The sequence below is a fragment of the Anguilla rostrata genome, chromosome 12 (genome assembly GCF_018555375.3).
Source record: "Anguilla rostrata isolate EN2019 chromosome 12, ASM1855537v3, whole genome shotgun sequence".
Lineage (NCBI taxonomy): Eukaryota > Metazoa > Chordata > Actinopteri > Anguilliformes > Anguillidae > Anguilla > Anguilla rostrata.
Genome location: NC_057944.1, coordinates 33,069,177 through 33,095,026, shown reverse-complemented (window position 1 = coordinate 33,095,026; position 25,850 = coordinate 33,069,177). Strand labels below are relative to the sequence as shown.

The window sequence follows — 25,850 nt, the reverse complement described above, 5'->3', positions numbered from 1 at the left end:
AGGCACGGAAGACTTTCGCTGCCTTAAGAGGGGAATCATCCAGATAAACGGCCATATTTTGGCCAATACCCGAGCCTGACAATCCACGCAGGCACGCGCAGCCCGAGTCTGCCCGTTATTAATGGCGATACCAGGGAGGCCGTGTTTCTGAGAAAAACGAAAGATGGCACCTAATCTTGACAATAAGCCAGCGGCATTTACTAATTTACTTTTTTTTTTAGGTCTAATTAATGTGATGACAGCCGCATCTGCTGAGCCGGGTGGTTTACTGAGTTGAGAACAATGTTCCACGCAAATAGCTCACAGCACCACCGTCACTGTGTTATGAGTTAAAAGGCATTCGTTCTCCAGAGCACAGCCTACCAATGTTTTCCTTCACTATACATGTTAACCGTGGCTTGTTGGTAATAAGCGTTAGCAACTTCTTATTCACTTATCCTGTTAAAAGCAGTGTAGTGTGTGGTATTTTTTGGAAAGAGTGTACCTGCTTAGAATCTATAGCAGTATCTGCGAACTCACAAATAGCCTAGTGATACAGGTCTGCACAGTCGTCATGAAAACAGGGTAGCCTATGTTGGAGAGACATTTTAGCATACGAAAACATAGTGAACATTTGTATTTTTGCAGGCCTTGCAGTCTGAAAACCATCATTTTTTACTTACATCCAGGACAGGCATTGTTCATTGGCTACTCTGAATTGAGTTACGAGGAAGGGACCTTGGATCTCGCCACACTATGGGGCAATATTTCTACACTGCAGATTTACCACTTAATTTAGTGTCTGCAAATTAAGTTGTGCTTGGAAGTAAACAAGTTAGAATCTCCCTTGGTAGTACTTGCATCCACTGTAGCGCTTACATATTTCACATGGCAACCAGAGCCTGCCAAGTTTATTTTCTCTTTAATGGGGGCTATTATAGCAGAGGCAGCAGCAGGCCTGAACAGTAAATTGTTCAGTCTTAACCAAACTTGAACAGTTTATTAGAGTCTGAAGGGCATAAATATGTACTTAATCAGATTTGATTTTACACTGACCATTTTACTGGGAGGTTGCTGCTGTTGCATGGTTGACAGGTACTCACCACAACTTAAGTGCTTTAACAAAAACTGTGCAGGGTGGGTCATATTATGGCAACCTCTCACAGGTACACTACACAAGTTTGTTGGATAAAACTGCCCAACCAAATTCATTAACATGAGCACACCTCTGCAAATTGCACATTTAAAACTTGTTCTCTTAAATCATTGTTTTTGCTACTATTTGACATCGGCATGTCTGTAGTTTCTATGACATATTATTTGGGCCTGAATAAAACAAACAAACCATGATTAATAATTTATAAGTAGCCTATTATAGCTATTCTGTCTCCTTCACAGTCCTAGGTTCATGATAGGTGTCATGACATTCATCGGGACAGTACCGGTGCTCTGCTGCCCTCGTCTGGCCAAGTTGGGGAAATTATTCAGTCCTTCTGCTCTTTGCTGCGTAAGCACATATCCTCAAATGAACTTGCATTTGAACTTGCGTAAGTACACACCCCTCTTCCCGGAAATAGTTAGTGTCAATACCACCTAATTAAAAAAAAAAAACACTTTATATTTAAAAAAACACGTTTAATAATTTTGATTATTTTTGTTATATATATATATTTTAAAAAAAGAATACTGCTGATTTTCCCTGCTAAGGCGCAAGATGCCTTTACACATAAAGAAGAAAAAAAAGAAAAAAAAAAAAACAATACAGTGGTGTGAAAATTTCATTCTGATGAAAGTACAATCGTTATGAGCAAACAGAAGCGCCACACTCGTTTATACAGGCCTGGGAGCTTCAGAGAAATAACTCAGAAAAAGTATTTTCTTCTCTTTAAAAACCCTGTGCAATCACAATCAGCATTTTTAATAGGTTAAAATTTATTTAAAAACACTATGATATTAAGTCTATTTTATTTAGATTTCAAATGAGTTTAATCCTGAAAGCAAATGGTTCTTGTCCTGTGCACCATCGGAAGACATGGCATTGACATTGAGACCATTGTGTAATTAACATAGTATCTACATTTTAATCTGATTGGCAGTCACACCACGCATTGATGTGAAAATGAAGTAAAAATTCATAAGGAACACACACCATGTGCTGCATCTGCACTGCCCCTGTTTTAGAAATGGTAGTTTACATTTTTTAAAAATGTAAATTTAGCATTTATACATTTGTTAAAAGCAACCATGTACATTTATATCCTGGCTTTAATTGCAAGAAAACATTTTTAAAAATAAAATAAAATTGCACAAATCTTTAAAGATACTCTGTTTAGAGAAGAGAGCAGCTGAATAACATACAGTATGGTAGCAGACACTGGCTGACATGTTCAATGGCAATTCAACAGTACTCCACATTTGACCATTAACGTGTGTGAAAACACACTTTTGAAAGATTATGAAAGTCCACACTGCAGCATAGGCAACAGTCCTATTTAGCTGCAGATAAATATTTCTGACCAATGAAAGTGGCATAATTCAGAAACTAGATAAGTAAACTGCACACTTAGATGTGTGGAGTGCAGAATGGAAATACGCATGTTAAAAGTGTGTACATTAGTGAATATGCTCAAGAGAATATGCTTCCCTGACAACAGGAAGCTACACTTGTTAACGCCACCTTGCAGGTTTGAATCATTGATGTGCCACTGCAGCTGTACCTTTGAGCAAGGTACTTAACCTGAATCGCTGAATAAATATGCAGCATAAACAGACTGCCAGTAAAACATACACCACGAAGAGTTGGGGGTGGGGGGGGGGGTTGGGGGGCACATAATTTGGTGCATGAATACTGGGGACGTTAAATATTGTAACATATTGCAATTTGTCATCTTAGAAATTGTATATACTTATGAAGTGGTAGAGACATACAACTCATACACCGAACAGCATAGATGAATTCAAATTTGGAAGACCTGAAATGAACATTAAAATATCCTTCTTTAAAATAAATGCCCCTCAAAAATTAGGGCTGAGATCACAATCTGAAGCCTTTGACATGCCATGCTTATGCGTGTACCAGTTATCTGAAAAATGTTGTTCCTAGAAACCCACTTACAGAAAGTGACTGAAAATCTTTGTAATGTTAATGTCAGCACACCGCTTACACAAGCCTGCTACCTCTTTTTATAATTTCATAATTCCTGATATACCGTATGACCACGTACGTTCATATCACACGTATTGTTCATGCATATACTTTATGTACATTCTCCGTTTGCAACTCTTCCTCGAACAGTTTACTAGGCGCCCCTATGACAGACTGAACATGGCAGTGAACCTGCAGAAGCAGACCTGTGTCTGACACTGGATTTAAGAAACGGCTGGTAGGGTGAACCTAAGACAATCAGGGTTAGTGATTATGCGTCTGTATTGCAATATGTTGAGGTTTAATGGAAAATAAGGAACCACCAGGTCAGTGATCAGAGGGAACTCGATGACCAAAAAATTCCTTAAGAGAGAATATGTCCGATACACCAACCAGATGGTCACCATCTGAGCTTCCTTTCCTCTTTTGTACTTCCTTATTCATAACAGGAAGTTGCAGTGTGGTCTGAAAGAGTGGCTATGACAGCTGTTGTATTCTGCCTTCAATCGCACCCATTTATAAAAATAAACAAACCAACAAATAAGAACTATTTTATGTTTGGCAGTAGCCCAAACATACCTTTCCATTTTAAGAATGAGCTGACCATCTGGTATGTATAGACAATCTGTGGTATTATTCTAATTTTGTTTTAAAAATGCTATTAGAAATACTACTTGTAAGTAGTAGGGGAACCATGTATATGTGTGTATCTAGGAGATACGTGGAAAAAACTAATTTTAGTTACAGTACCTTGTGTTAACTGGCAATAAAGTGATCTTAATGCACAATATTTGTCTTATTTAGGGAATAATCTGTGAATAGACAGTGCAGATTACTATGTGTGGACTGTTATGAACACACTGATCCTTGTCTTCTGGTGACACACATCTTCCTCCTGCTGAAGTTTGTGTTGGATGATTTGCATATCAGGCAGTGTATTTTAGATATAGAGGGAGACGGTGAGTTCTTGACACGCCGAACACTCAGGTATGAGAGTGTCACTGTGAAGAGGCGGTACTTTTGGCATCAGAAAATCTGCCAGCAAACCCAGTGACGTTGTGTGTGCCTTTCTGAATTTCAAAAAAACAAGGTTCACCACTCCAGTGTACTATATAAAAGGGTATTTTCGGTAATGCCATGTATAATTCCATAATCATTCTGCGATTATATGAGAGCGATTAAAATGTAAAGTCTCCTGCACCCAAAATATGCATACAGGTAACACAAGAGTGGACGAAGGTCATTTTCTACGTTAGACTCGTGATCATACTGTGCGTGCGCATGGACGCACATCATTGAAACGCACCGCCTCGCACGATCAGGGGCGAGGGTTTGCAATCGCGCAGACCCGTCGCACGTTTAGGTCACTTGTTCAGAAAGAAGGGGAGGGGCGGGGAGGACGGTGACGCATCGCTGGCGGGACACTGGCCACTCGCATCCAGGCAGATGTCAGTGATGGGGGCGGGGCTGTTCTGGTCTGGGGCGGGGCATTCGGCGGTCCCGAGGAGGGGAGGTGGAGGTGGAGGGGGCGGGGGTGGGGCCAGGGCTGGTGCGGAGGGGTGGGGAGGCTGGGGGGTGGTCTGGGTCTCGTCTGCAGAGGCGGAGGCGAAGGGGGAGGGGTCCCCTGAGGGGGAGGGGTCCCCTGAGGGACTGGTGTCCGCAGAGACGGCGGCGGAGGCGGGATCCTGGTCCTGGAGGGTGAGGCTGAAGCTGAGGCTGAGGGCGGAGGAGGGGGAGGAGCTCATGAGGACGGAGGCGGGGCAGTCGGGGGAGGAGTACTGGGCCAGGAACTCCAGCTGGTCGGGAGAGAGCGTGGCCTCGCTGCACACCTTGTGGCAGAGCTCCGACAGGCTCTGCAGCGTCTCCACCTTACGCCTCTTCAGCTGGGCCTGCTCCTGCGTCAGCTTCTCCCGCTCGCTTCTCTGGAGGTCAGAGACACACATGTATACACGCACGCGCGCACACACACACACACACACACACAAACAAAGTGTAAGGTCAGTAGTGTTTCACGACTCAAAAGGATGGCACAGTGGTTGATGCAAGCTCGATCAAAAAAGGTTTTCCTCATTCATCCTGGGGATTCTGCTGAACTTCGCAAACCGTGCTGACAAAGATACTACATTCGTAGATGATGACAAATGCTGGTTAAACCCAGGCAGATTTGTTCATCTCTAACTCTGTCAACCATCTGATGACACAGCAGTGGGTGGCGAGGTTAGAGTCAACTCCGTTTTAAGTCAGCCAATTCATGACATGACCCGATATTCAATTCATTTCAAAAACAGCAATAATGTCCCATAAGGACTTTATGACTAAAACTGAATCTGAATGAATTTCCTTGGATGACTGCACAGGAAGGGAGTGGCCCTGGCTGGAGTGACGAATGGCGGTCAGACGCTCACCAGTTTGTGGATCTCCCCCTCCAGGCCCACGATGCACTCCAGCTTCCTCTTGCGGCAGCGCTGGGCGGCGACGCGGTTCTTGCTGCGCCGCCGCACGTCGTGCACGAAGTCCAGCTGCTCCCGGGTCAGACTCTGCAGCCGCAGCAGGTGCTGGAAGTCGTTCCTGCTCAGAGACGAGATCTTCTCCACCGGGAAGGGCAGCTGCATCTGCGCAGGCAGAACCGAAGGGTTAGCACCCCCCCTGAGCCTGCAGAATGCCTGACTGCCCGTCCATGCACCTCTCTCTCCTGTAACTCGCCCTCTCTCAGCTGTATCACACACCCTCTCTCTCCTGTAGCTCGCCCTCTCTCAGCAAAGGGAGAGAGAGCTTTCATCTTATCTTGTTTGCTCATGGTGCTGCAAAATCGTGTAGGCGAATTATGCCAAATTGCGTAGATAACCAGGCGCACCGCTGTCATGGTGATGCCAATGCTGCCATGCACTTTTGTTGTTGGCAATCACACAGTTTTTGCACAGCTACCGTGTTTCTGCAGGGTAAACTTCACTTTTTTTTTTCCCAGTGTAGCACTGTGCTGTACAATGTCACACTCGGTCAAGGACAACACTCTTTCCTGTAAAGTCAGGACCAATCATCAGGCTCTTTCCTTCATGGACACACCTGCCGGTCACTTAAAGGGTTGCCTAATTCGAGTCAGAGAACGAAATGCCATTTGCCACGTTGTAGATGATTAACAATGAGTAAACTCTGACAAACCATTCTACTGTTTGGTAAGAGTGTGGGAAGGAGTTCCATGCAATAGAAAGACTGCCCCTAGAAGCCTGGTGAAGGCCTGTGTGAGATTTTAATGAATATGTTTTTTATGATGAGAGAGACAAAAACAAAAGGATTTAGCTATTTTTTTCTTGGGGAAGAAATTGCGTAAAGGAATACAATAAAAATGACATATAAACAGTTTTTTTTTTTTAAACACTGTACCAAGGGTGCATATTAAAAATAACGTGTATTTGATTTTCATCCTGATTAACCCCACACCAACATTTTTACATGTAAAAATTGGCAAAATAGACAGATTTATGGTTTGAAAGGGTAATTTTCAGGGCACAGGGCACTTAAGATTCTGTTCAACGTGTTTCAAAGTTCAAAGTATTTATAAAGCATAAAAAGTTGACTGAAAAGTTGAACATGTTAAGAAATATTTTGTAAATGTTTAACGCAATTCAGTTAGACATTGTTCCATATCTTAATTTGAACCTCTACTTTCAAATTCTGATAATTTGAGATTTCCACCTAGAAAAGTTATTCGGTTAGGTAAGATAATGTCTCTGAAGAAGGTAAACAAGCATCAGATCATAAAACATTTGCACTAATATGGTAGAGTATTTTTAAAAGTAGCTATTATAACCTAAATACTGATTCAGCCCCTCACCTCTCGTGCTCTCTCGCTGTTGTAGGACTCGCTGTCCCCCTCTGAGTCAGAGTCCGAGTTGTCCCCCGAATTAACGGAGGAGATGCAGGGGCTCTTCTCCGGCTGGGCGCCCCCCTCAAACTCGGGGAGCTGCACCTCCTCTCCCAGGTCACGCAGGAAGGGGCAGTCCCCGGTACTGGCTGTGAGGTCCAGGTGTTTCAGCCAGTGGAAGTCGGCGGCCTTCCCCAGGGCCGATTGGCCTTCGGGGTCCAGGGGGAGCGGGGCGGCCTGCGAGGGGGAGGGATCGGGCCAGAAGCCCTTGGCCAGGTGCTCGGCCACCTCCCTTTCCACACTGCTCCGGTCCCCCCCGCCCTCATCGACCAGCCCGGAGAGGGCAGAATCTGTCGGGTCAAAGCTCACCGTCCCGTCGATTCCACCACACCCCAAAACCTCGTCCCCCTCCAGTGCCACCGCGGCATCCGCAAGACCCACCGGACAGCAGTCGGGGGCGACCGAGGAGGGGCCCGCAGGTGGACCGCTACTTAAATCCGGGCTAGCCAAAAAGCCGAGGGCGGTAGAGCTTTCGGGTGTGCAGGGGAGACAGCCGGCCAATGGGGCGGCCTCATTCTCGGGCACGCCGCCCGTTTCTGGCTGGTCTGCGCCACACAAGTCCGCGGCTCCGTTGTCTTCATCGCCGGCGCACGGCGAGCAGGGAGAAGCGCACAGCTCGCCGGACGGGCCCGGAGGGGCAGCCGCCACCTGTGGGCCGCAGTCCTCCAAACAGCACCGGTCCTTCCCACAAGCCATCTGGAACTTGCGGTACTTTGGACAGAGCTGAGAGTAGTCCGTTTCCGCGTGCTCCTCCGGGCAGCCGGGGCCGTGGGCCTCGGGCGATTCCGATACAGGCACGGAACTCTGGGACGGCGTCCCGTCGCTCCCGTTCGCCCCGGCGGCGCTCGGCGGTTCGGCGTCGGCGCGCTCCCCTTCCCGCTCCTCCTCGTCAGCACCGCTGCGGCAGTTCGCCTTGCAGGATCTCCGCTGGCAGCACTTGGCCTTGCAGCACACCTTCCTCCGGATTCTGGCCACGTTTTTGCCATGGTCGACGAACTTTGGGATGAGGAAGTCGAAGCAGGCTTTGTCCAAATTTTGGAACCCCAAAATTTCCGCGCAGTTGTGGATCTCCACTATGTTTTCTTTGGTGAAGAGCAGTTTTGCAGTGTAGGCAAACTGGAGCAGTGGTTCAAACCCGTCCACTGTCACCTGGAAACAGAAAACTAGCCATTACAAATGTCCTACTGTTACAGGGACAAGCAAACAGACTTATCTTTTACTTATCGTATGTTCTGACTTGTTGTTTTGAACCAACGTAAGGTTCTAGTGCTGGTATATTTCAGTCACTTCAGTAAGCGTACTGTGTATACTACCTGCTTTCAATATGCTTATTGCTTTTTATGCAATTGTACAGAGTAACAAGTTTTCACAGAATAATCAGGACTTTAAAATAAACTGTGACCCAGACAAACCATGAAGGACAGGTTGAGCGTTCTATGAGAAGAAAAAAAATAAATCCATTTTCGGTATATGCCAAATATCTGTAAATCAGCCTAACAAGGGCCACTGGACCAGTTGTCTCGTTCCCCAACGTACTTCATAGCAAACTCTTATCACGTGTGTCGGAAAACAGTGCGGGTGTGGCAGGAAGAGTAGCTTAAAAACCTCTGGGTGAATGTTTAATACATCACTGCTCAGTCTGAAGCTATGAGCTGAAGCAAAGGCCTATGAGCCATATGCTTTTCTCTCTTGCTGGACCATTTAAGACATACCAAGCTCACTGCACATTTGAAGGAAAACATGACTCATGAAAATGGAAAGCCTGTTCCTGGCAAATAAATCAGCTGACAGTGGTTCTGGAGGAGTACAGCAACTGTTGCAATACTCCTCCACATTATTGCAACTGGATCATCCTTGGATCCCTAGATTTCATTTTCAAACCCTCAAAATACTTCAAAAACATTTCCAAGCAGATTATTTCAAATTCCAATCATCGTTATTTTTACATTTACATTAGACATTTAGCAAATGTTCTTATTCAGAGGGACTTGCACGTTCGTTGCTGCGAACGTCATGACGCAACACACAGGCGTTCCTGTCATTAAGGGACAAAGGTCGTGACCTCGACCAGAGCACGAGGAAGAAGCAGCGGAGGAGAGCTAAAGAACCTAGGTGGGTTGTGGCGGCTGTTTCAAAATAGACAGTTATGTCGGCGGATTAATGATTTGGCGTTGAAGCCCACCTTATAAACTATGGATTTTACAACAATGAAGGGATTAGTTAGGCTATATCCACTCCGCTGCGTAATTTAACAACCATTTTATGTGGATGCCGGAGCAGCTGGTTATGATAAAACCTCTGGACTATATGCGCTTTCCCTTAGAACAACTAACTTCCGAATTAAACTGAAGGGAATTCGGGGAAATTCCCGACCAGTGGAAGTGGAAGACTGGGGTGACGTGGGCTTTCTTTCCAACAGCTGGGGTGAGCTCACCCATTTCCCAGTTAGAACTGTGGAAGTTGCCTCGGACATATTTCGCCGTACACCTACACTTGTTAAAATTTTCGCAAGAGACAATTATGGCAGACATCTTTGGGGTCTAAAGGAAGGGTCTTATGTTAACATTAACATTGGTAAGAGTCTTGTGTATAGTCTATACACAATAACAATCTATGGTACACTCCAAACAGTACAACACATTCTATATTCCTTCAAACGCATAGATAGTCCCAAAAGTGCAATGCTGTGCCGAACAAACCATCAAATTTCACATTTCCGTTCCACTGACACGCTCTTTGACTTTACCTCTTCGGGAAGCGTTATGACCAGGCCGTGTCCGGCATGGCCGCTCACTCGGCTGTGAAAATAGTCGCTGCATGCTGCCAGAACAGATCGGTGGGCGCGGTAGCTCTTGTTTTCCACCACAACGGTCACATCGCACAGGATCTCCTTCCGTCTCTGTTCGTCCAGACAGCTGAGAACGTGCACGCAGTGCACCGAGGACTGGAAGGTGAACACCGATGTCCGCGGGATCTCCAAATTCATGGCTTGGGGGTATCAACTGTACAGAGCAAACATGACAACAAGCTGGACGCATGTTTTTGTTTCGCGGATAAGTTGAATATGAGACAGGGTTTCCATATTTAGGCTATTGAGTGAACCTAGTGGGAAAATTTAATTATCTTCCACAATTTTAATATAGGCCTAAGCCATAGAATGTTTTAAATGAGTGTGCGTTAAATGTCATGCAAGTAGGCTACGTACCTGTCTTGTGCCAGTCATTCGAAACCTAAATCCAAATTATCCGTTGCTTGAATTAGGGCTTAATGTACAGTAAGAAATTATGTACCGTATATGAATGTCTGACAGTGGTTCGGTTCGCGGTTTTATTCGTATCTAGTTGCCATTTTAGTTATACTATTATCAATTTCACTGCCTTTATCAGAGGGCAAATGCGAGACCAAACTCTGTACAGCCTGTGTGTGTATGGGTTACACAATTACAGTTTAGTTAGTTGCGATTTTGAGTCAGAGAGATACGGTTAAGTAATTCCCTGACCTGCTGACTCACTGTTATTCAGAGGATGTGCAAGCATTTCCCAAAGTTTTCATTCCAGTAGATCGCCAACTTTGAAAACGGCACTTCGATAATCGAACCAAATTCGCTAAGGTTGTGTCCTACGTGAAGTTGCAGTTGTTAATTGTGTAGAGAGCTTTCGGTAAGATTGATTTAATGTCGCTTTGAAGCGAACACGCTGGTGAAAACACGTAAACATCTTTATAGCTATTATAGATGGTTACATTGTTTCTAGTCAGCTAACCTTACTTGGTCAGTCATAAGTCGTAAAGGTTTTTTTTGGCGTAAAAGCGCACGATGGCCAACATATTCATTGGCATACCAACCTGCAGCAGCCAACTGTTTCTGTAACCTTATAACATGTCGGCACACTTAAGTTTCGCTGCGCTAACATTAACGATAAACGATTTGGGGTAAAGCTCTGCGCCACCGGCTGGACTGCAAGCAACGTGTTTACAAGCGAACAAAGAAAATCAAGTAGTGATACTTATGTACAGAGTGCATGGCGCTTTAAGTTAGTGTGAAACTACGCTCAGAAAATTCTCGAAAATGCCCCCTCCAAGTTCGACAAATTCAAAGTCCCAGCAAACTAATTGTGCTAAGTTGGCTAATAACAGTTGCCTGGTCGTAAATACGTAGCGAGTAGCTAGCTGGCCAGATCGGAAAGGATTAGACGTCTTTTCATGCTTCAAAACCAGAGCAAACAGTGCGCCCCACGAACCTGTCATTTCACTTCAAGGAGAGTAAAATCCGATTGCTGGGCGACGACTCTTCAGTCAACGTAGACATTGTTCTGTGCGAAGCCACAACCCTTCGAGAGCAATATAAGGCACGGGTTAATGGCAAGCTTTTTTTTCGACTGGAATCATGTGACAAACTCGCCTACAACCCTAGCGGCCGCTGTTACTGCTGTAAGTAACATTAGCCGGCTTTTGGCCAACTACGTTACCGACTTCCGGTTTTTAGATGGAAAACATTTTATTCCTGTTTACGCGCCTTAGTTCACCCCGTTGATACGTGAATGCCCTATGGTTAAGCGCTTAGATGGTGGGACTCGGAAATGATTAGCGATACTCGCTGGCTTTTCTGTAGGCTAATATTGACTGGTGCATCCGCCTAACGTCAAGTCTACATTGTCCTGGGAAAACCTTTAATTTGACGCTCTGCCGTAGCCTACCTCAGTCGACAGTATGCTATAATTTGGAAAACTTGTGAATTAGGACACGTGGCACTACACTTTTATACGACCCCTTTCTAAATACGACTCGCTGTAGCTTTAATGTGACTTTCCGTCCATAGACGCCTGACTAATTGATAGCCAGCAGTTTTCTTTCTGACCTGTCGCGCTTTAGTTTAAGAACATGTGGACAAATATTCGCAATCAATAAACGAACATCATGGGGATTGCATTCCGCGCATGTAGCTACACATTTATTCCCTGCTTGTCTTTGATAAACACGCATTTTAAAGGTCAAAGGTAGGGCAGCCAGCATTTAATGTGCTGTCGCTTATTCTCTGACAGACCCCGGTTGTAGTGGGTCTGACGGAACAGTCTCCCCTCAGACTCTACACATTTGCAGCCTCTGCACGCGTAACTGGCCTTCTGAAATGTCATTATTCCCAACAAACGTCTCCAGAAAGCCTTCATCTCGTGCCCACGCTTCTGGAAATCTCTCTCTCTCTCTCTGAGAAATACTCCCTAGAATCAGCGCTGAAGTCAAGCCCCGCATTTTAAAAGCACATGCATTTTAATAAATCTAAGTTTATCAAACTGCCATTGCTATTCCTGTTGTGTCCCTTTTATGCATTGATGTTTTCATAATGTGTATTCATCGCTTCATACAACATTGTTAAAGCATTTATTTTAGGAAACACTTAAACCCATGCATGCATAGTAATGTTTAAAATAAGCTGTATTTATATAATAAGCTATATTTTCTACAAATGTCACATTAATGGTAATTCTAGGCAAGCTTGTATTTCTTTTGGGAATAGTGATTTGAATTGGGCTATTTGTTTCATGCTCAGTACACAAAGGGAGTGAAATCTGAAATATTTGCCTTCATTTGTCTTTGTTGATAACATCAGGCATTCTTAGTCTCCCCATTTGACCAATTGTATCACTGGTTGTTGCAATATTCATGACTTCCTGTAAGAGTTGAAGTCGGCTGGGTGTTTTTCATAAATAAAATGGATGTACTCTTTGAATCCTGAGCTCTGCTGTTCATCCAGGTGCTGGTAAGTCCTCAGCGGTTTCTCAGGTAAAAATGTGCTTGTGCTCTAAAATGAAGACTGGCTGATTTGTCCCAACATTTCACCCGCTCTACAATTTTATTCAGAATGAAATAAACAGGCATCTCCTACCAGTATTTGTGCCTTTTGTTATTAGATGGTTCCAACTGCTGACTAGTGGGAAATGTTAAAGGAGTACCATGGTGGTTGAACGTGACACTTCCCAGTTGTCTTCAGGCAACAACAAAACAAATGTGCATAATTTTTTAATTCTTCAGTCATTTCAATGCACTTTAAAACGTATTTTTCTAAGCCTAAATTTCCCACGATAAAAATTCACCCGAACCGTCTGGGCGTGGTAATGAGAACTGTCCGTTAGCTATGATTGACAGACCGTGTCCCGTTTCCATAGCTACCCCCGTGATATGCGCTCTCTTTGGGAGACTGAATTTTCACAAGCTAGCTAGCTTAGTAGGGCTAGTATATCAAGTATCGGTAGATAGCTAAGGTAAGGACGTTGACTTATATCCAATTATAATTTTTGATATCTAGCTAGCCAAGTTAAGATAAAAGCACAACTATAACGTCCTCATAAAAGCAAACTAGCAAGCTAACGTTTTCGATAACATTGTCTTATGAAAGCAAACCTCCTAGCTAGCTAACGTTAGCTAGCTAGCTAAATGAATATAACCAGAAATAATCCAAAGGTACTCTAATTTAAGTGAACCTAACGTTAGTCAAATATTTGCATTGTCTGAACAGCAGGACGGTGTGTGCTGTCAGATTTCTTTACGGGGCGTGGAAATGGGAGTAGTTACTGTATTAGTGACGTAGCAAAATTACAACTTTCTCAACCGGTTGAAAATAGGACGATGAATTTAAAACGCATATTTCTCCAAAAATACAGAACGGACATATTTAATACTTTGCTCATTGTGTTTCTTCAATGCCTCTTGTGCAAACAGCACATAAAACCGAGAAAGTGTGAAAATCACCATGGTACTCCTTTAAATGTGATTTTCTTGTCAAGTAAGCGAACAGAATTGACCAGAGGACTGTTTGAGAGTGGTTTCTCTTGTGCGAGGAGTTTGAAACTGTCAACAGGTACTTAAGGGGAAAATGATCATTTGATTATCACGTGGGGAACCTGTTCTGCATGTACGGTTGTTTTTTGTGAATGTAGGGTCACTCTTACTTATTGTAATAAATCATTAACTTGACTGTTCCCAACAATTACTGATTTGAGCTATGAGCACCACAGCTCTGTAGTGCAAAAATTCACTCCTTGCACCTACCACAACAAAGTGAAACTGTTCATGTCAGTTTCTGATTTTAGTCTCTGTATTTGTCTCCAGAAAGGCACTTCATGTGTGAGTTTTTTTTTAAGTTCATTAAGATGAACCAAAAAAATTTTCAATGGAGAGGACCTAAAACAAGCACGAAACCGTGCAGACCCACAGCACACCTGTACAAAGTGTCATGAGTAAAACTTGGCTAACTATATAACTAGCTAGCTATGGCATGTCCTCACCTCTGTAACGGTATTTGTTGTCCTCCTTGTGTCCATACATCTGTATCGGTGGTACGTGCTAAGTAGATTAACTAAAGCAGGCGAAACGCTAACATGTTAGGGTTAGCTAAAGTAACGTTAGGCGATAAAGCTGTGCTTAAAAATCTTGTGCCGTTCAAAGTGGTGATTTTGGGAGATGCACCTGCGCATGCGTCCTACTAAACGAAGCACCACCTGCGCATGCGTCCAACCAAATGTCCCTCTCAGGTCGTCTGTGAGTGAGTGACCACAATTTGCCATGCACAGCCCATGGCGGCAGTTCCTGTGTGCCTTAGAAAAATATATAGGTCCAACAAATTGAAATAAAACTTTTTGGATTTTCCAATGAAACTGGAATGAAACTTTTTTTTCAGTGTTGACGATAAGGTCTGTATTCAAATGGAGACAATTCATAATTTTACATGCTTTTTAATTTCTACTTGGTGCAGGTCAGAGTCATTCCATAGGAAATGGACTAGGCTGGTGAGCCTGTTCCTCAGAATCCCTTATTTTTTAATCTACATATTTGTAAAGACTGAAGCTGGTACAGATGCACTGTATGTGTAAATATATAATTTGTGGAAATTGATTCATCATCCTTTCATAACTACTCCATGTCAAAATGATAAAAATTGTCTACAAGAATGTAATACAGTATTTGACCACCAGGTGGTTCTGTTCTGGTTCAGTTCTGCCCTGTTTAAAAATGCTTTTTTCATTAAATAAATGAAATATTTAAAAAAAAATGTTTTGTGCTCACTCAGGTTCCTTTTGTCTAATTTTACATTTTGTCTAAAGATCTGAATAGATTCAGTGTGAAAAATATGCAATAATAGAAGAAATCAGAATGGAGGCAAGTACTTTTCACGGCACTATGAAATTTTTGGGGAATGCAACAGAACCTTAATGTGCAAGATTGTACTTTCTATGGCTGTTCACCCCCTTGCCTGTGTCCGAAGCGTGTATTGCATCAAGTTATGGGAACACTCCAACAATGAAGAATCTTTCTGAAACAAAAATAGACATTCTCTCATTTCCTCAAATGTAGTGCGTTAATGTCCAGCCACGTGATTGGATATACGGGGAAACCGTTTAACTGCTCAGACTAAATTCATATTTATCTGCCACCTGCCTGAAACGTGTCTTTGTCAGGTCTCATGGAACAATTCATTCTTCATACAGACCCTGCTTCTCAATGCTATGATTCAGCTATTTGAATTAACTGGTCCATTTCCATCATATTTAATAGTTTGCAAAATATGTATTATGGAAATATGGTCTATGCTTATGGCCTCACTCTAAAATTACTTTGATTTCAAATCCTACATTTCTAAGGGAGAAAGTTTCATGTCTGATTATTCACATATTTTATAATGCAGTGACCAATGCTTCTGTATGTCTGATACATTCATAAATTTCTCACTAAAACATGTAGAATGTATTCTACACCTTGAGATATGCACAAATGTGTCAAATAACTTTAAAAATTGTGCTCTGTAGTCATCTCTAAACACTAACCATGCACCATAACGATGCAATTCCTTTTAATTTTTAGAGTTACAATTTTTTTTTGTGGTTAGTCATGCCTCTATTTATACAATATGATGTGAAATCCCCTTCTTGTTTCGGTCAGACAACAGTTTTGGGAAATGCACCAGAGATTAAGTATTGAGATTGCATCATATCAGGACAAAGTGGCCCAATGGCCGTCTGCTGTAATTAAATGAACTTAAACCATTGACTTTGACTATCAGATTCCAGTGGACACAAAAATCGTGACTCTAGTCTGAAGTTAAAATCTTGGCCCTTGGTCAGAAAAGTACATTTGACTTGGGCAGGCAGATCACGCCCCATGTAATTTTGAAGGTCTTTCTGCTTGATGTACGACTGGAAAGTAGAAAAAAAAATCTTTATTCTCAGACTGCCTTCCTCATTTCTCATGCCAAATCTGTCGTGCAATATTGATGACACAGTACTACTAATACTAGGAATTGTGCTGGCACAAGTACAGCTGTTGATGGACACTGATTGAAAGATGCATTAAACTGGAAACTCAATAGTCAATGAAATGAGGAACAATCTGCATGCGTAATTGCGAACGTGCCATGAGAAGTCGATTGTGCAAGGCTTGGGATGTTTCACAACATCAACCTACCTTGATTCCCCCCCAACATATTGTAGGCTTTTGCTACAGTGAAAAGAAGCGAGGCCCTCATAGTAGTGCCATCTGGTGGTCAAGAAGGAACATCATGCTAAATATATCACCTGCAGCAAGCGTTCGTTTTTGCCTGGACAGAGGGAATTTTCTTTCTTTTTTTCTCCAAATAGATTTTTTTCAAGTACATTTTCAAATATGTTCCTTAGAGTTTCATACATTTTATGAGACAGGAGAAGAAATTGCTTGTAAAATGCGATATATAAATACATTTTGATAGATTTTTGATTGATCGAACTGTCTTCTGTATTATATGCTTTCATCGTTTCACGGAAAGTGAGGGGGAACTACACTCGTCTCCTCCATTTAACTACCCTACCACTACACTACCTCGTTAGTTCAATACTAGACATGATACAGGTAATAGGTGGTACTGAGTGTCTTGGCCCTGGAGTGCCATTGCATCACTGGTTTTTGTTACACCTGACTTTGATCATAAGAGTTTTAAATATTAATAACCCAATATTAGGAGTATAAGCATTTACATACCATTCATTGTGAAACGCTGAGTACCATAAGGGAGCATGGTCACCGGTGTATATTAAACCTTATAAAAGTGGTTTGGATGAAGCAAAAACCAGGGCACTCCAGAACTACGGTTGCCCATCTCTGCTGTATCGGATGCAGTTCAGGGAGAATATACTCCATTGAGATACCATTCTCCGTGTTTTTCCCCGTTAAACTAGCTTTATATTAATCAGGAATGTACATATGACCAGCGAAAGTTCAGGACAGATGTGATAAAGTCATCTGCGAGCGACCATTCTGGAAGTAGTAGCTCATCGCTGCTTCGACCATCAATATATGAGGTCTGTCGTTACTGGCCTACTACGTAACTCGATGAATCCAAGCCACGCCCAAACAGGCACACAAACGCCGGGTCTTTTCAGAAGAAGACCGGGACCGGTATCACTCAATTCCACAGAAAATGGCTCTTCACGTACCTAAAGCTCCGGGTTTTGCTCAAATGCTAAAGGATGGTGCCAAGGTGGGATAAACGATATTTTAGATAACATTAAGTTCTCCTAAAGATAGGTCTGGTGTGTGTCGCGATGTAAAGGGAACACGTGGTCGGCTTCTGTCACGTAGTAGCATTAGCTTAGCCAGCTAAATCGCTTCTAGAACAATCAAACAATAGTTATTACTGTAGCCGATATCACTGTTCTGTCAATTAGACATCTGTCGCATCTGTTTTGAACAATAACTATATATTTTCTTGCATGAGATTTTGATCCGGTGGGAATTGTCTTTTGTATTTGTGTACTGGTCTTGCTAGCTAACTTGCTTGCTCATCTTTAGCTATCGATGCTATACTTAGCAACGGATAAACGTGTAGTACGTCCGGGAGTCGAGCAACATTTTAAAACGGCTTTATTCCTTAAATAGTCTAACTACGTCATTCGTGTTTGTTTATTGTCTGTCATACTGCCCTATTTATGAAGAAAAGCCAACCAGTTAACGTGCTAGTCATTCATACACCAATTGTTTAACCAGCTAGGTACTCCAGCATTGTTGATCATTGTCATTGTTATCATGGTAACGTCCCTAAACTAGCTAGCATATCGATGACTCGGTAGTCGTAAATAGCCACGGGACAAACCAATAAAATTGGGGCAGTTTGCAGAAAGGTATAGTTAAAGCCCACACGATATTACCCGCCACTCCTTCAGCCTATTATTTAGGTTTTTATACTTACAGTCGCACGCGACATAGATATCCCAGGGCGTAGACATGCACCTGTCAATCTCATCTTGACTTGCTGCTGAACGAAGTACTACTGTGATAACCCAATGCTAGCTAAGGTTAGCGGGTTGCAATAAGATAGCCAGCAAGTTTAGCCGAGGGGACGGCTATCCACAAAATGGGATGGTGTTAGTTGAAGAAACGTAGAGCATCAGTCATTAGTGTTGATTCTTATCCAGAGATCTAATGAGCAACTTGTGAGTGAATAAATGGTTTTCATTATTTGTTCAGAGTGTGTAGACTTGTACATTCTTTCTGTTTTATAAAGGATTTTTGATTATAAATTAAAGTAATAAATAATTATCTGTTATGCAAACCAGAAAGTAGTAGTAGTATATATATATATATATATATTGTAATGGACTGGACTATAGTGCATCACAGGGCTCTAATGGTTTGGCATGCTTGTTAGACCAAATGGAATTTAACCCAATAGCACATTATTCACTAAATGGATCTGCTTTATTTCAGCACTACTCAGGTTTGGAGGAGGCTGTCTTCCGAAACATCCGAGCATGCAAAGAGCTGGCTGAGACTACACGAACAGCGTATGGACCCAACGGTAGGTGCTGCAGCCCTGCGTATGCTGTTACTTCCTTCATGTAACAGTGGCGTAGCGTAGCGTATTGTTTCACTGTATGTGCTTATGGATACTTGGTTTTAGCATTATATATTTTGATACAGGTATGAACAAAATGGTGATCAACCACCTGGAGAAGCTCTTTGTCACCAACGATGCGGCCACCATTTTGCGAGAACTTGAGGTAAGCTGTGCCGCCCAGGCTAGGCCTTTAAAGTGCGCCTTTACAAACGTGTGGGTCTTTCCAGTGCTGGCGGCTGAACGCGTGTCTGCCTCAGGTCCAGCACCCCGCCGCCAAGATGGTCGTGATGGCTTCCCACATGCAAGAGCAGGAGGTGGGCGACGGGACCAACTTCGTCCTGGTGTTTGCCGGGGCCCTGTTGGAGCAGGCCGAGGACCTTCTGAGAATGGGCTTGTCTGTGTCAGAGGTGAGTGGCAGCCTTGTCCATCCATTATCCATTCTCAATTATCCATCCATTATCCATCCATTATCCTTTTTAAAGGTGGACCAGGCCAAGAAAGCTGCAAGAAGGTGGCAATAAACAATGGAAATATAGTAATGCGGTGACAAATATACATTTTTTAAAAGAGGTTCTGATGAAGACCGAATTGGTTGAACCGTTAACCATTCTCATAGCTAAATAAATACAATTATTCGTTTTTTTGAGGATTAAGCGAGTGTGAGTCTTTTTTGATTTTATGAGTAAAAGATCCACCGCCTTCCCCTTTTTTTGAACAGTGTTTTTCCCCATAACCGGATTTGATCAATCGTGCGACTTATCATATAATTTTTTGTGTTCTAGGTGATTGAAGGGTACGAGATGGCGTGCAGGAAGGCCCTGGAGATCCTTCCGGAATGCGTCTGCTCCTCCGCCAAGGACCTGCGGGACGTGGACGAGGCCACAGCCATGATCCGCACGGCCGTCATGAGCAAGCAGCACGGCCACGAGGACTTCCTGGCTCACGTCATCGCTCAGGCCTGTGGTCAGTGTCGCTATGGCAACACATCACAAGCATGAAAAACGCAAACCGGGATAACTTCCAATCAAAGTACTTTGTGTAAAGAGTGTTTTATTACGTGCAAAAAAAAAAATACTGCACCAATGCTTTGTATCAAGTGTGTGACCGTCAACATTAATACAGTTTATAGCAGGTGTAATTGTTTTTGTTCTGTACTGTACTTATTTGATTATTTTTATTTATTTTACATTTTTTGCAGTTTCCATTTTTCCCGAGTCCGGAAATTTCAATGTGGACAATGTGCGAATCTGCAAGATTTTGGTAAGTGCCTTGAGCTTTAAAACTAATTTAGCACTTTGTTTTGTCGCTTTGTGCACCAGTAGCCTAACGGCGTTCTGTTTTTTCAGGGCTGTGGGCTGATGTCGTCTTCAGTGTTACACGGCATGGTTTTCAAAAAGGAAACCGAAGGGGACATCACGTCAGTCAAAGATGCAAAGATAGCAGTGTTTTCCTGCCCATTCGACTGCATGGTCACAGAGACCAAGGTAAGCCCATGCATATCTCATTATAATAAATGGGTGCTTCCATACAGTTTGATACTTTTAATTTGTTTGTCAGATTAAAATTATTAATCTCTTGGTGGTGAGCTGTTTGCACATCATCGTCATGCTGAAGGTGGATTTTGATGCAGTTCCATTAGAAGAGCTGCAGTTAATTAGATTTGTTCAGCAGTGTTTTACTGTAACGTTCAACATGTAACATTCAAAATTCGGATGCCGTTAACCAGCTGAGAGAACTGGAAGGGGGTCTCCATGATGATGTGATGTCACTCTTCCCTCCCAGGGAACGGTGTTGCTAAAGAACGCCGAGGAGCTGCTGAGCTTCAGCAAGGGCGAGGAGGACATGATGGAGGCGCAGGTGAAGGCCATCGCCGAGTCCGGCGCCAACGTGGTGGTGACGGGCGGCAAGGTGGCGGACATGGCGCTGCACTACGCCAACAAGTACCAGCTCATGGTGGTCCGGTGAGATGCCCCCTGATGCCACGCTGCGTCTACGCCACGTCACATTACGCCGCAATGCGACCGTTAGCATACGCTTCTATCCACAGAGACTTGCAGTGGAGAAAGTCCGTGTTAAGCCCTATTCGCACGGGACTGGTATTACCTGGGGACCTCATGTGATTTAGAAATGACCCCCCCCCCACACGTCTGTGTTTCGTGTGACACATTCGCACGGGATAAGCAAAGTCTATATTTTACTCGAATTTACTGAGAAAATCATTATATGATTGAAAATGTCTAGGCTCTGCTCTGCGTAACAGTAAAATACGACCCCAAATCACCGAGATGCCCATTCGCACAGGACTAATATTATCACATGACCTCTGTGTTTGGTGAAATATGGTAGGTCATTTGCGGTGGAATTTTTACTTTACAAATTACGGACATGGCAGATTCGCACGGGATTAAGATCACAGACGACCTCCGCAATTATTACAAGTTTCTAGAGGCCCCCAGGTAATACTAGGCCTGTGCGAATAGTCTCAGAATGCAAGTGCAGTTTCACCAGGAAAGCACAGAGGGTCCATTTACATAACCGTATTGCTTCTGTACCAGGGTTGACTTCACACTAATCTGTGTGTAAAAACATCATTTTCCCCCCTTCTCTGTCAGGCTTAATTCCAAATGGGATTTAAGAAGATTGTGTAAGACACTGGGAGCTGTTGCACTTCCCAGACTGGTAAGTCTCAGAGTAAATACAGAATCCCTCCGCTACAGTAACTGAAACGGATCCTAGTATTTGGCGGTATGTCGGTATACAGTACAACTGGAGCTGTGATTTGACTAAGAATTCTGCTGTTCCCCCCCCCACAGACAGCCCCCACCCCTGACGAAATGGGTCGCTGTGACAACGTCTACCTCAGTGAAGTTGGCGAAACCCAAGTGGTTGTCTTTAAACATGGTAAGGCTTCATCTCCTACAGGATCACTGATGTGAGGTTAGGGGTTGGGCTATATGATGTTGTAGTAGAATTACAGCAGTATGATTTCAGCTGTCATTTGCCATATCACATCAGTTATGATTGTCTTTACAACTATGCTACTCCACGTGTGATTTACCACTGTGACATGCGTTGAACATCTTGATTTGCTGCAATGGTATTTTTTCACCAATGGTGATGGATTCCTTTATTATATTTAGGTAGAACTGCAGTAGAACAGCTTAGTATTCTCCTCATTAGGATTCACTGCAATGAATTGGTTTGTGACAATATGATTACTATATAATAAATCTCCTGAAAAAAACCATGGTAACCATGGTTTCAAGGTATAAGTGAGCAACATAAATGCACTACCATAAATGTATAGAACTGATCGATGTTAAGGTGTATATCCACTCACTTTTTAAATCTCATGCCCCAGTGTCTTTTCAAAATTTCAAGAAACTGAGAAACCAATGTCAAATGTATACCAGCAAGAAAAAGCCTTTTTAAGCACGATATCATGATTACTTTGCTTATTAAGTGTATTAACACAAACTATTGTGATGTGCATTGTGTACTTCCCAAACTTGTGAAAAAATTGAGACGCGATTTATTTTTTGAGCATGTCACCCACCCCTAACTGAGGTAGTGCGTAAGTTGCGTAGATCTGCCAGCACACTGGCATGCCAGTACCACAGTGTTCTCATCTACAGACAAAGAGGACGGTGCCATCTCCACGCTGGTCATTCGCGGGTCCACGGGAAACATGATGGACGACATCGAGCGGGCGGTCGACGACGGCGTCAACACGTTCAAGGTCCTCGTCCGGGTGAGTGAGACTGAAGCCAGCAACGGCACTGTTCTGGCACTTTCCACGCAGGGACACAGTGAAATGTTTGCACTTTCAGGCACGGAAACATGAATTCATGAAGAAGGCCAAGATGAAATGAGCGTTCAGTGTTAGTCAATGGCTCATTCAGTTATTTGTCCAGTTAAAAAAAATTTTTTTGTGCCTGATAAGAGTCCCCCCTCCCCCTCTCCCCCCTGTAGGACAAGCGTCTGCTTCCAGGTGCTGGGGCCACTGAGATCGAACTGGCAAAGCAGATCATGTCTTATGGCGAGGTAAGCGCACCTCTTTAGTCCAGAAGCCTAGAAGGAGTAAAAATCCTCATTGTGGTGGAAACTGTTTACCGGTGCATTGGGAAGCCATCATGTGTCTGACAGTGTACTGAGCGTGGATGATGCGTACTGTGCGTGGATGATGCGTACTGTGCGTGGATGATGCGTACTGTGCGTGGATGATGCGTACTGTGCGTGGATGATGCGTACTGAGCGTGGATGATGCGTACTGTGCGTGGATGATGCGTACTGTGCGTGGATGATGCGTACTGTGCGTGGATGATGCGTACTGTGCGTGGATGATGCGTACTGAGCGTGGATGATGCGTACTGAGCGTGGATGATGCGTACTGTGCGTGGATGATGCGTACTGAGCGTGGATGATGCGTACTGAGCGTGGATGATGCGTACTGTGCGTGGATGATGCGTACTGAGCGTGGATGATGCGTACTGTGCGTGGATGATGCGTACTGAGCGTGGATGATGCGTACTGTGCGTGGATGATGCGTACTGTGTGCTGAATTAGCGGAGTTACCACAGTTGAGTTTCAAAAGCAATACACTGATTGCGTTTGGTGCAATGCAGAATATGGAAGGATTTTGACGAGATAGGGATAAAAATGGGTATTAAATTAAGAGAAGATGAGTAATAATTAAGATTTTTAAAAAAAATGTTTAATGAAAGGTACAAGATAAACTAGAACCTAGAACATACATGTATGTATAGCCATATAAGAGTATTGTGGATTATTCTTTGTGTCTGTTAACTATGGAACCACCCCGCAGTTTCTGATTGGATAACGTGGTGCTCTGGTGATGTTCATAAGGAGGCCCGGCGCACTCATGGTGTTGTCCGTTGCAGGCGTGTCCAGGCCTGGAGCAGTACGCCATTAAGAAGTTCGCGGAGGCTTTTGAGGCGGTGCCCCGCGTGCTGGCCGAGAACGCCGGGGTGAAGGGGAACGAGCTCATCTCCAAACTCTACGCCGTTCACCATGAGGGGAACAAGAACATGGGCTTTGACATAGAGGTGAGCCAGATGGTGGGCTGGGTGTTGTGGGCAGTTGACATGCGTATGGATTCTCCGTAAAGATTGAAAATCTGGATTTACGAACTGGACTTTAATGTGTTCTTGGCTATGGATAATTACATAATGAGTATTGTACCTTATCTGACCTGTGTTTTGTAATTGTTCCAGTGACCTTCGGTATGCACTTATTGTACGCTTTGGGTAAAAGCGTTTGCCAAATATATGCAATTTAAAAGGGTTGTATGTATTTCAAAAAGGAGAAAACGTCTTTTAATCTGCTTTGCCATGCATCGGGGGACATAAGTAAACATATGAAATGAAGGTACCTGTCAACTGGATTTCCCCATTTTGGTGGCTTCCTTTTTGTTCTGCGTTTATATCTCGATTGCTGATTGGCTGTTTTCCTACAGGGCGAGGGCGCGGCTTTGAAAGACATGCTGGAGGCCGGCATCCTGGACCCCTACTTGGTGAAACACTGGGGCATCAAGCTGGCCACCAACGCTGCGGTCACCGTGCTCCGCGTCGACCAGGTCAGACATTTTCTCTCTGCCACTAGTCATTTCACAAAATGGCTGACGTGTACGTGTTTTAAACGAGCCCTTTTAAAATGTATGTGCATTGTGTATACGAGTGTAAAATGTGTAAAAGGCTGTCGTTGTGTGTGATGCGTTAGATCATTATGGCTAAGCCAGCGGGTGGACCCAAGGCTCCCAAACAGCAAGGCCACTGGGACAAAGACAGCTGGGAGGACGAGCCCGATAACTTTGACGCACATTATTAATTAGAACCGAAAAAGGTGGAGTTTTGGGCCATTCGAGCTCCAAAACCTGCACGCTTTTCCTCACATTCGTGTGTTGTGTGACAGAAACAAGCTTTTTTAAATGAAAAACTAACGTGGCCAAGGCTAGAAAACATAGAATTTTCTATTTATTTACTTACTTCACCAAAAAAAGTTTTCCTCACAAGCATGCTTAACCGCACTTGTTGAATTACTCAAATTCTGGAGTAGTCTATCTCAGAGGCGTTGGTATGTTAAACCAAAAATAAAGTTCAGAGGTCTTTTTGTGTTACTGCACATAAATCTGTCCAAGCTGAGACAAGTGTGAAAATGCATGGTGTGTCTGCATGTTTTGTAGTAGAAATGTTCCAGAAGTAAGACTACTACCCCATCGTGAGACCAGTTTTATTTCTTTTTTAAACTTCTGAGAATTCAAGAGCCACCCTGGTAACTGGGCTTAAGAACCGAGGGGTTTGAAGTGCAGTGTAAAACTTAATGAAGGCAAAGTTAAATCCAGATTCATTTGGATGTCCAGCAGGTGGAGCTGTAGGCCACATTGTCAACTGTCAAGTGATTCTCTTTCCCCCCCCTGCCCGTCCTATCAGATCATTATGGCTAAACCAGCTGGGGGACCAAAAGCCCCCCAAGGGAAGAAGGACTGGGACGAGGACGACTGACTTGGCACCCCCGGGGCACATCCCCAAACTCCCACCACCCCCCTCCAAGACCAGCACACTCCCACTGGCTGTTCCCATGGTTATTTAATGTTCATCTTTTCCTGGTGTATTTTTTTTTTACGATAGCTATGCCTTTCAGTACCACTGTTCATTTTTGTTTTGCAAATAAAAAATGCACTTCAGAAGCCGAGATTGATTTTACTTGATTCAGTTGAACCTCGAAAATCAAGAAAACTTGATTTTTGACAGCGCAATATTGACAGTATGGGTCGTAATGTGGGACGAAGAGACGCTGCTCTTTGACGTGCATTTTGAACTTTTAAAGATAGTAAAGTTGTACTGCTGCAACTCGTGATAGTGGATCCTGGGAGAGCAACCCTGAAGGAAAGAAACTTATCTCCAGAATCACGCACACACTGTCCGTTT

The 25,850-nt window shown here is 43.5% G+C and overlaps 2 protein-coding genes across 5 annotated transcripts; one reads left to right on the top strand and one right to left on the bottom strand.

The window, feature by feature from the left end:
- Positions 1-1,593: 1,593 nt before the first annotated feature.
- LOC135235918 (transcription regulator protein BACH1-like) lies at positions 1,594-11,918 on the bottom strand. Of its 2 annotated transcripts, none has more exons than XM_064301951.1 (5): positions 11,285-11,918; positions 9,793-10,048; positions 6,957-8,195; positions 5,530-5,736; positions 1,594-5,046 (listed from the first exon to the last, which is right to left on the bottom strand). In XM_064301951.1, exons 2-5 carry the CDS (start codon positions 10,030-10,032, stop codon positions 4,489-4,491), a joined length of 2,244 nt encoding a protein of 747 aa, XP_064158021.1. In that variant the 5' UTR covers positions 10,033-10,048; positions 11,285-11,918; the 3' UTR covers positions 1,594-4,488. The 2 variants fall into 2 exon arrangements, with proteins under 2 accessions (XP_064158021.1, XP_064158022.1); XM_064301952.1 differs by lacking the exon at positions 11,285-11,918 and adding an exon at positions 10,252-11,273.
- LOC135235919 (T-complex protein 1 subunit theta) lies at positions 9,137-25,614 on the top strand. Of its 3 annotated transcripts, none has more exons than XM_064301955.1 (15): positions 9,137-9,158; positions 18,774-18,864; positions 18,987-19,066; positions 19,161-19,310; positions 19,686-19,866; positions 20,102-20,163; positions 20,250-20,387; positions 20,686-20,864; positions 21,516-21,582; positions 21,717-21,804; positions 22,539-22,654; positions 22,876-22,947; positions 23,805-23,969; positions 24,380-24,499; positions 24,643-24,793. In XM_064301955.1, the coding sequence occupies exons 3-15, from the start codon at positions 18,989-18,991 to the stop codon at positions 24,748-24,750; spliced, it is 1,524 nt and encodes a 507-aa protein (XP_064158025.1). In that variant the 5' UTR covers positions 9,137-9,158; positions 18,774-18,864; positions 18,987-18,988; the 3' UTR covers positions 24,751-24,793. The 3 variants fall into 3 exon arrangements, with proteins under 3 accessions (XP_064158025.1, XP_064158024.1, XP_064158023.1); XM_064301954.1 differs by lacking the exons at positions 9,137-9,158; positions 24,643-24,793 and adding exons at positions 17,387-17,547; positions 25,353-25,614; XM_064301953.1 differs by lacking the exon at positions 9,137-9,158 and adding an exon at positions 17,387-17,547.
- The last annotated feature ends 236 nt before the right edge of the window (positions 25,615-25,850 follow it).